This window comes from Periophthalmus magnuspinnatus, chromosome 3 (assembly GCF_009829125.3).
Source record: "Periophthalmus magnuspinnatus isolate fPerMag1 chromosome 3, fPerMag1.2.pri, whole genome shotgun sequence".
Taxonomy (NCBI): Eukaryota; Metazoa; Chordata; class Actinopteri; order Gobiiformes; family Gobiidae; genus Periophthalmus; species Periophthalmus magnuspinnatus.
Window position 1 is genome coordinate 99,322 of NC_047128.1, and position 10,751 is coordinate 110,072.

The 10,751-nt window shown below is 41.1% G+C and overlaps 1 protein-coding gene across 1 annotated transcript in view; it reads right to left on the reverse strand.

The window, feature by feature from the left end:
- Positions 1 to 2,919: 2,919 nt before the first annotated feature.
- The window catches only part of tpcn2 (two pore segment channel 2), a 30,316-nt gene continuing 22,484 nt past the window's right edge, over positions 2,920 to 10,751 (reverse strand). Inside the window, exons 19-25 of the mRNA XM_033986489.2 lie at positions 9,768 to 9,839; positions 9,521 to 9,594; positions 8,490 to 8,595; positions 7,238 to 7,320; positions 4,823 to 4,904; positions 4,162 to 4,253; positions 2,920 to 3,792 (exon numbers count right to left, since the gene is read on the reverse strand). Of these exons, the coding sequence (XP_033842380.1) occupies positions 3,678 to 3,792; positions 4,162 to 4,253; positions 4,823 to 4,904; positions 7,238 to 7,320; positions 8,490 to 8,595; positions 9,521 to 9,594; positions 9,768 to 9,839 (624 nt within the window). The 3' untranslated portion in view covers positions 2,920 to 3,677. The remainder of the gene's footprint in view (positions 3,793 to 4,161; positions 4,254 to 4,822; positions 4,905 to 7,237; positions 7,321 to 8,489; positions 8,596 to 9,520; positions 9,595 to 9,767; positions 9,840 to 10,751) is intronic.

Genomic DNA, 10,751 nt, shown 5'->3' on the forward strand with positions numbered 1-10,751 from the left:
TACTTGTACACGTGAGCCTCGTACTTGTATGTGAGCCTCGTACTTGTACCTGAGCCTTGTACTTGTACACGTGAGCCTCGTACTTGTATGTGAGCCTCGTACTTGTATGTGAGCCTCGTACTTGTATGTGAGCCTCGTACTTGTACCTGAGCCTCGTACTTGTGCACGTGAGCCTCGTACTTGTACACGAGCCTCGTACTTGTACACGAGCCTCGTACTTGTACACGAGCCTCGTACTTGTACACGAGCCTCGTACTTGTACACGAGCCTCGTACTTGTACACGAGCCTCGTACTTGTACACGAGCCTCGTACTTGTACACGAGCCTCGTACTTGTACACGAGCCTCATACTTGTACACGAGCCTTGTACTTGTACACGTGAGCCTCATACTTGTACGCGAGCCTCGTACTTGTACACGAGCCTCGTACTTGTACATACTTTGTTTCAGTCTGTACAGGTTTGAGGCTCGTGTTCATTGTTGAATCTTGTTCAGACCCAAACTTTTAAAACCCCCAGAGTCAAACACAGACGTGAAGGTGAAGTGTCTTTGTACTTAACAAAAACTAGTTTTTTTAAAAATGTTTATTAAAAAACTCATCATCTTAAAATATATTTAAATCTTAAGTTACAAAAATCTGCACAGTATCACACATTCAAAACATTAAAACACATTAAACTCCCAAAGTTTTCAAGGCACAAAAATATAAGTAAAATGTACAAAATACTCCCCTTTTTCACCTTTAAATACAGATAAATGTACTTTTATACTTTTATACTTGTGTTTGTCTGTTCCTGTGCGTTTGAACAGATAAATGTACTTTTATACTTTTATACTTGTGTTTGTCTGTTCCTGTGCGTTTGAACAGATAAATGTACTTTTATACTTTTATACTTGTCTGTTCCTGTGCGCTTAAACAGATACATGTACTTTTATACTTGGCGTAAACTTTGAAACTGAAGTTGATCTGAAGCTTAGAAGTTAAACCAAGGAAACTTCAGAATAATAAATACTCTAGTACTAGTTAATTATTCTAATAGTACAGAGGTCAAAGGTCAAAGGTCGCTCTGACTTCTTTAAAAAGTCTTATTGTTCCATTCCAATTACATAACCAATGTATTTAATTCAGCACATTTCATTTTCATATTTTTATACAGAGGGACGTCAGTCTCAGGCTCAAACACGACCGTCCAATCAGATTTGTTCATTTTAGTGACACGTGTAAAATGAGGGAGCTCATTGGCCATCTGCCATTTTGAAGAAAATCAAACGTGGTTCACCTCAGATTAAGAGTTAAATTCTAAACATTTCATTGTAACAAGTAAAAACCAAGCAAATAACTAAAGAAAATAAGATTTAAATATGTCACGTTCTGTAATGTTCTAAAGTATGGCATTATCAATCTCCATGGAGACGAGTGACATCACTGCATTTTTTAAAAAGAAAAGAAAAAAAACAAAAGAAAAACATGAGTTGAGTGAGAAACGGCTGTAGTGATCTGAAGCTGTCAATATAATGTGTGTGTCAGCACGTTTCACTGAACCCAAACAGAACCCAGAAAGAACCCAAACAGAACCCCAAAAGAACCCAGACAAAACCCAGAAAGAACCCAAACAGAACCCCAAAAGAACCCAGAGAGAACCCAAACAGAACCCAGACAGAGCCCAAACAGAACCCCAAAAGAACCCAGACAAAACCCAGAGAGAACCCAGACAGAGCCCAAACAGAACCCCAAAAGAACCCAGACAAAACCCAGAGAGAACCCAAACAGAACCCAGACAGAGCCCAAACAGAACCCAGACAAAACCCCAAAAGAACCCAGACAAAACCCAGAGAGAACCCAAACACAACCCAGACAGAGCCCAAACAGAACCCAGACAAAACCCAAACAGAACCCAGACAAAACCCAAAAAGAACCCAGACAAAATCCAGAGAGAACCCAAACAGAACCCAGACAAAACCCAAAAAGAACCCAGACAAAATCCAGAGAGAACCCAAACAGAACCCAGACAGAACTCAAATAGAACTCAGACTGAGTGTCTCATATACAACACTCTTTTCCCTCGTGTTCCGTCTCGTGTTCCGTCTCGTGTTCCGTCTCGTGTTCCGTCTCGTGTTCCGTCTCGTGTTCCGTCTCGTGTTCCGTCTCGTGTTCCGTCTCGTGTTCCGTCTCGTGTTCCGTCTCGTGTTCTGTCGCGTGTTCCGTCGCGTGTAACTCGTTTTTGTGCTGTAAACTCACATCACGTCTGACAGTAAAAACGTAGCTTCTCAAAATGGAGGAAAAAGCTCCGTTTTACAGACGGGACTCAGTAGAACGTCTAGAACAGTGACGAGAACAGCTGGGACACAGTCACATGACCTGTACAAGTTCAATATAAACCGACCGTTTGACGAGGGCAGACTCTTAGAGGCAACATAAAAAAATGATAATTTAGGAGCGAAAAGTGTTAAATCCAGCTCTGAATTTGTGTTTGTTTCTAAAACTTATTAATAGAGTCAGATTTATCAATAAAAAAATGTCAATAAAAATATATCTGTCAAAATGACTAAGACATGCTCCCATTTGATTGGTCGATTAAAAAGGGGGCGTGGCACTGATGCATCTACACCTCCATGTGACGTCATACAATTATAAGAAAGAAAAAGCTTCTTCTTTGAATCTGAACGATTGAAATAAAACATTAGACTTGAGCCCGGCTCAAACAACAGGATCAGTCTTAAACGACGGCCCGGTCCCCCACGGCCCGGCCCCAGGCGGCGCGGCCCCAGGCGGCCCGGCCCCAGGCGGCCCGGCCCCAGGCGGCCCGGCCCCAGGCGGCCCGGCCCCAGGCGGCGCGGCCCCAGGCGGCCCGGCCCCAGGCGGCGCGGCCCCAGGCGGCCCGGCCCCAGGCGGCGCGGCCCCAGGCGGCCCGGTCCCACGGGCCCGGCCTCATCGGCTTGAACAGATTGTGACTCTTGATGAAAACAGTATTTACAGTGACTCTATTTTAAAGGCAGAATTTTTCATACATTCCATTAAAAAATATAAATAAAATAAAAAAAAGTAAGGCTCTGCCGATTGACACTCTGCAGCTCCTGTCGTTCTGGGGGTGTGATGCTAACTGGGGGCACTGGGGGGACTTAAATCTGATCCTTATTTTAACACAATCTGACCAGAAAGAGGTTGGAACTACATCAGATGAGATGATTTGTGCTGTTAAACAAGTCCCTCTCAAATAACATTACAGTCACACGCTAGCTAGCATTAGCATTAGCATTAGCATTAGCATTAGCCAACAGTCAGTCACATTTTTGTGTAAAATCAAACTCCTAAACAGGACCGTGAATGCTCGGACTGATCACAGACTTAAAACTTTTTTGTTAATGTGTGCATTGTGTCTCCATGGAAACTGCTGAACATTCCACCATAGACACACATGTAGAACACCCCCAGCGCGATGTCATTGCATAGTATCAATACGTTTCTGGCGTTATGAGGCTGTTTCTCATCAGAAACATAAACCAGACTTTATGAAGCTTCACACCAACACGACAGAGCTGTGCTGGTGTGGAGCTTCTACTGACAAAGTAAATGAGATAACTAAAGAACTAAAGAAGCACAGAAACGGCTCTGTACTGATTAAAACTCCAGGTTCTTGGTCTATCATAGAACGTAAAGCTCACATATGGAGCTTTTAATCAGGGTCGTGGTTGGGCCAGTAGACTCTGGTTTGGTTCTTGGTCCAAATGGAGGTGAGGGTGTTGGTGAAGCTGACACAGAAGCTCCTCCTCTGTGGGCTCCTGGATCTGCCCTCTGCACACAACAAATCAAACAATTATTCAAACTCAATGAAGAGAGAGCTCCGCGGCTCGCCTGGTAGAGGTGGGAACTCTACTTGTGTTTTGTCTCTAGTTTTACCCTTTACTTTTACTGTGCTGAAGCTGTGCATGTGTGTCTAAATGTATGTGAATATTAGTGATGTTTGTGAGGGAACTTAGATTTAAAGAACTACTTCCTGCTTCGACTTTGGAGTTTGAAATTCAAGCCAGATGTCATATTTATTCTCATCGCCTCCTCGGAACATTTGTGTTCTTTGCATTTGACCCATTCTTCCGTGCTGCGAGGCAACACCAGACCCATCTCCAGATCTGGATCATCGAGTGTGAATGAAGGAACACCTACTTGAACATGAGCTGAACAGACGTCTCATATCTGATCCTCTCCACGTCGATGACAGAACAGCTGTGACTGCGGTCCCATTTATAAATAAAGTTCTACAAAAAACAAAACAATACATTTAATATTTCTACAGGACGACAGCAGTAAAACATGAGTCTGCAAAGGTTGTTCCTTTGAAAGTGTCTATGTTTACGACAAAACAGTGACTTTTTATTCAGCACATTTCCACCTTCAAGACTCTTTTCATTAATGAACCACTCACACATTCACAGTGTCTTGCCCAAGGACACAACGACATCGTTCCCCTGCTGGACCTGGAATAGCACTACCAACCTGTGGGTCAGTGGATGTGACCGCTCGACCAATGACGTTTATGTTGAGAATTCAAACCACTAACCTTCAGATCATTGGATAAACACTCGACCAACTGAGCCACTGTCGCCGCCAAAAGTCATGATCTGATTCTGGACTTATCAGATTATAGAAACGTCATGTTCCATAGACTGTTTGTATAAATGGACATCCATAACATGCTAACGGCCGCGTTCCAAACCGGAAGTGATCAAGGGTCTGTGGTTCCATCTGATGTGACTAATCTGGTTTCTTTCATTCGGCATTTACTTATTTATTTTAAATAGATGTTTTAATGTAAACGTGAACTCACCTCGAGAATCAGAGCCACAAACAGATTAACCCACATGACAGAAGATACGAGCCACCAGCCCACGAAGTAGATCTTTGACCACCTGGAAACAAGAAAAAGACTGGAACTAAAACACGAAAAAGACTGGAACTAAAACACGAAAAAGACTGGAACTAAAACACGAAACAGACTGGAACTAAAACACGAAACAGACTGGAACTAAAACACGAAACAGACTGGAACTAAAACACGAAACAGACTGGAACTAAAACAAGTAAAAGACTGGAACTAAAACACGAAAAAGACTGGAACTAAAACACGAAACAGACTGGAACTAAAACACGAAACAGACTGGAACTAAAACACGAAACAGACTGGAACTAAAACAAGAAAAAGACTGGAACTAAAACAAGTAAAAGACTGGAACTAAAACACGAAAAAGACTGGAACTAAAACACGAAAAAGACGAACTAAAACACGAAAAAGACGAACTAAAACACGAAAAAGACTGGAACTAAAACGCGAAAAACACGAAATAAAACGCGAAAAAGACTGGAACTAAAACACGAAAAAGACTGGAACTAAAACACGAAAAAGACTGGAACTAAAACACGAAAAAGACTGGAACTAAAACACGAAAAAGACTGGAACTAAAACACGAAAAAGACTGGAACTAAAACACGAAAAAAACTGGAACTAAAACACGAAAAAAACGAACTGAAACAAGAAAAAAACTGGAACTAAAACAAGAAAGACTGGAAATAAAACACGAAAAAGACTGGAAATAAAACACGAAAAAGACTGGAACTAAAACACGAAAAAGACTGGAACTAAAACACGAAAAAGACGAACTAAAACGCGAAAAAGACGAACTAAAACACGAAAAAGACTGGAACTAAAACACGAAAAAGACGAACTAAAACACGAAAAAGACTGGAACTAAAACACGAAAAAAACTGGAACTAAAACACGAAAAAAACGAACTGAAACAAGAAAAAAACTGGAACTAAAACAAGAAAGACTGGAAATAAAACACGAAAAAGACTGGAAATAAAACACGAAAAAGACTGGAACTAAAACACGAAAAAGACGAACTAAAACACGAAAAAGACTGGAACTAAAACACGAAAAAGACTGGAACTAAAACACAAAAAAGACTGGAACTAAAACACGAAAAAGACTGGAACTAAAACACAAAAAAGACTGGAACTAAAACACGAAAAAGACTGGAACTAAAACACAAAAAACACTAGAAATAAAACAAGAAAAAGACTGGAACTAAAACACGAAAAAGACTGGAACTAAAACACGAAAAAGACTGGAACTAAAACACGAAAAAGACTGGAACTAAAACACGAAAAAGACTGGAACTAAAACAAGAAAAAGACTGGAACTAAAACAAGAAAAAGACTGGAACTAAAACAAGAAAAAGACTGGAACTAAAACACGAAAAAGACTGGAACTAAAACAAGAAAAAGACTGGAACTAAAACAAGAAAAAGACTGGAACTAAAACAAGAAAAAGACGAACCAAAAAAAGAAAAAGACTGGAACTAAAACACGAAAAAGACTGGAACTAAAACACGAAAAAGACTGGAACTAAAACACGAAAAAGACTGGAACTAAAACACAAAAAACACTAGAAATAAAACAAGAAAAAGACGAACTAAAACACGAAAAAGACTGGAACTAAAACACGAAAAAGACTGGAACTAAAACACGAAAAAGACTGGAACTAAAACACGAAAAAGACTGGAACTAAAACACGAAAAAGACTGGAACTAAAACACGAAAAAGACTGGAACTAAAACAAGAAAAAGGCTGGAACTAAAACAAGAAAAAGACTGGAACTAAAACAAGAAAAAGACTGGAACTAAAACAAGAAAAAGACGAACTAAAACAAGAAAAAGACTGGAACTAAAACACGAAAAAGACTGGAACTAAAACACGAAAAAGACTGGAACTAAAACACGAAAAAGACTGGAACTAAAACAATAAAAAGACTTGAACTAAAACACGAAAAAGACGAACTAAAACACGAAAAAGACTGGAACTAAAACACGAAAAAGACTGGAACTAAAACACGAAAAAGACTGGAAATAAAACAAGAAAAAGACTGGAACTAAAACACGAAAAAGACTGGAACTAAAACACGAAAAAGACTGGAACTAAAACACGAAAAAGACTGGAAATAAAACAAGAAAAAGACTGGAACTAAAACACAAAAAAGACTGGAACTAAAACACAAAAAACACTAGAAATAAAACAAGAAAAAGACTGGAAATAAAAATGATGAGTTTAAAGCCCGCCCCTGTGCCCCTGTATTGTTTCTATAAAGGCCTGATCATACCCTGAGCTGTGCGGCCTTTCCACAGATTAGACTTGTAACACGTTTCCATGGAGACTGCAGTTTAAATGTCAGTATGGTTGGACTTACTCTGTTGTGTATCGGCTGTACGCTTCTATAAACGCCTGCCAGTTGTTGACGATCATGACGTCGTACAGAAGAATGATGGCGGCCTAAAAACGAGAGGAAACATCATCGCCACGGCAACAGAGGCAGAACAGGTCTGAACCCGGAATATTACGGAACATTACAGGATTTACTGCCAATTAGAAACTATACTATAAGACTGAACCAGGACTTAACCAGGACTAGACCAGGACTAGACCAGGACTGGACCAGGACTGGACCAGGACTGGACCAGGACTGGACCAGGACTGGACCAGGACTGGACCAGGACTAAACCAGGACTAAACCAGGACTAAACCAGGACTAAACCAGGACTAGACCAGGACTAAACCAGGACTAGACCAGGACTAGACCAGGACTAAACCAGGACTAAACCAGGACTAGACCAGGACTAAACCAGGACTAGACCAGGACTAGACCAGGACTAAACCAGGACTGGACCAGGACTAAACCAGGACTAAACCAGGACTAGACCAGGACTGGACCAGGACTGGACCAGGACTGGACCAGGACTGGACCAGGACTGGACCAGGACTGGACCAGGACTAAACCAGGACTAAACCAGGACTAGACCAGGACTAAACCAGGACTAGACCAGGACTAAACCAGGACTAAACCAGGACTGGACCAGGACTAAACCAGGACTAAACCAGGACTAGACCATGACTAAACCAGGACTGAACCAGGACTAGACCAGGACTAGACCAGGACTAGACCAGGACTAAACAAGGACTAAACCAGGACTAAACCAGGACTAGACCAGGACTAAACCAGGACTAGACCAGGACTGGACCAGGACTGGACCAGGACTAAACCAGGATTGGATCAGGACTAGACCAGGACTAGACCAGGACTAAACCAGGACTAGACCAGGACTGGACCAGGACTGGACCAGGACTAGACCAGGACTAGACCAGGACTAGACCAGGACTAGACCAGGACTAGACCAGGACTAGACCAGGACTAAACCAGGAATTTGTGGGTCTAAAGAAAGCCTAGTGTCTGTAGTGTAAAGCTCTTGTAGTGCCAGATTCGTCTGAAACGGCCCCAGACTCGTCTGAAAGGGCCCCAGACTCGTCTGAAACGGCCCCAGACTCGTCTGAAACGGCCCCAGACTCGTCTGAAACGGCCCCAGACTCGTCTGAAACGGCCCCAGACCCAGACTCGTCTGAAACGGCCCCAGACTCAGACTCGTCTGAAACGGCCCCAGACTCACAGCAAAGTCGTCAAAGTTGTTGGGCCAGTACTCGAGCTGTTCGTACGTCCCACAGATCACACTGAAGTTCGTGGTGATGTTCTCCATCGTTGAGTTAGAAAGAATTCTGCAAAAACATGATGAACATTTGAAATGAACCTTCATAACCGTAGATTAGCTACAGCATTAGCTCAGTATGCTAACATACTTATGCTAAACTAAAGGAGCACTGTGGAGTTTTTCTCCCTGCTTTTTGAGGAATATTCTACAGTGGCATTAAACTTATGTATCTCCATGGAGATGAGCGACCTGCACCACTTGGCCAAGTTACAGGTCAGATCTGTGGAGAGGCGACTGCTGTAAGAATGTGTGTTTTTAAGTGTGTTTTTTTTTCAGTAAGTAAAACATTTATCATAAAGGCAGGTGCGTTTAATGCCATACTTTGGAACATCTCCATGGAGACAAGTATTAACCTCAACATTAAGTAGAGAGGGATATTTAATATATTGTTTTGTAGCAGTGTAAAGAACCTCATATAAATCTTTTTTAATTAATTTAGTTGTAATAAAAAAAACAACATTATGTCTCAGTATTAAAGTGCATTTTGTCTCAAAGTCTCAACTCCCCTGTAACTGTAAACAACAGAACCACTACATGTGTGAGCCTATAGCGCCCCCTACTGTCTGTAACTGTAAACAACAGACCCACTACACGTGTGAGCGCCCCCTGCTGTCTGTAACTGTAAACAACAGAACCACTACACGTGTGAGCCTATAGCGCCCCCTACTGTCTGTAACTGTAAACAACAGACCCACTACACGTGTGAGCGCCCCCTGCTGTCTGTAACTGTAAACAACAGACCCACTACACGTGTGAGCGCCCCCTGCTGTCTGTAACTGTAAACAACAGAACCACTACACGTGTGAGCCTATAACGCCCCCTACTGTCTGTAACTGTAAACAACAGAACCACTACATGTGTGAGCCTATAGCGCCCCCTGCTGTCTGCTGCAGGTAGCACATTATTACACTTGTGTTTCAGTGTTTTCGTACTCAGGGTGCGGAGGAGGTTTGATGGCTCCTTCAAAGAGCCAGATCCCAATCACAGCGAAAACGTAGTACACCACCTGGAACAAAAGGAGTCTTTTAGAACACAGGGAAGGTATTTAAAAACAAAAGGAGAGTGTTTCAGAACAGTGAGACGATCTTTTAGAACAAAGGGATGGTTTTATAAAAAATGGGACTGTCTTTAAAAACAAAGGGGGGTCTTTAAGAGCAAAGGGACGGATGTAGAACTCACCACCAGAATCCCTGCAAACGCTCTGAGGTTTTTGACCAGATCCATGAGCGTGCTGGCGACCAGGGCCATGAGCTGCAAGAACGTCAGAATGAGGAACATAAAATATAGAACAATAATATTAATAATGCAGCAGACCTATACAGAGTTAGATGTGACCTTATACAGAGTTAGATCTGACCTTATATAGAGTTATATTTAACTTATATAGTTATATTTAAACTTGTATAGAGTTGTATTTAAACTTATACAGAGTTAGAGCTAAACTTATATAGAGTTATATTTAATCTTATACAGAGTTATATTTAAACTTATATAGAGTTATATTTAATCTTATATAGAGTTGTATTTAAACTTATATAGAGTTATATTTAATCTTATATAGAGTTGTATTTAAACTTATATAGAGTTATATTTATATAAGATTAAATATAACTCTGTATAAGATTAGAGTTAGCTCTGAAGTATGAAGGTGCCCGATTTTCAGATGAACAAGAAAACATGACCAGGAAAACGTGGACACACCTTCACCTTCAGTTCAGTTTTGTATCAGTTTCTACATTTTAAAACACACAGAAAACATCAGATTTATGAAGTGAGACGTATGGAATTATGTAGTAACGTAAAAAAGTTAGATTACTTTACTAAATATGTTTTATATTTCATATTCAGATCTTCAGAGTCTCTTTGTGCAGCTCAAACCCTCGTCCTTCTCTCAGCTTCATGATGAAGGCCCTGGTTTCACTTCAGAGCTGAGCCTCAGGTAAACAGGGTCAAAGGGTCAAGGAGACTTTAAATTATTCTAATCTAGAACAACCTTTGAGCTATTTTGAGTTTATTTTTGTTTACTACATTCACATGTGTCTTTCATAGTTTTGATGCTTCAGTGAGAATCTACAGTGAGAATAATCCTGGAAATACAGAGACACAAATGAAAGTGTCCAGACGTCTGCCTGCTCATGTGTCTGTCGATATGTTTGTATTTGA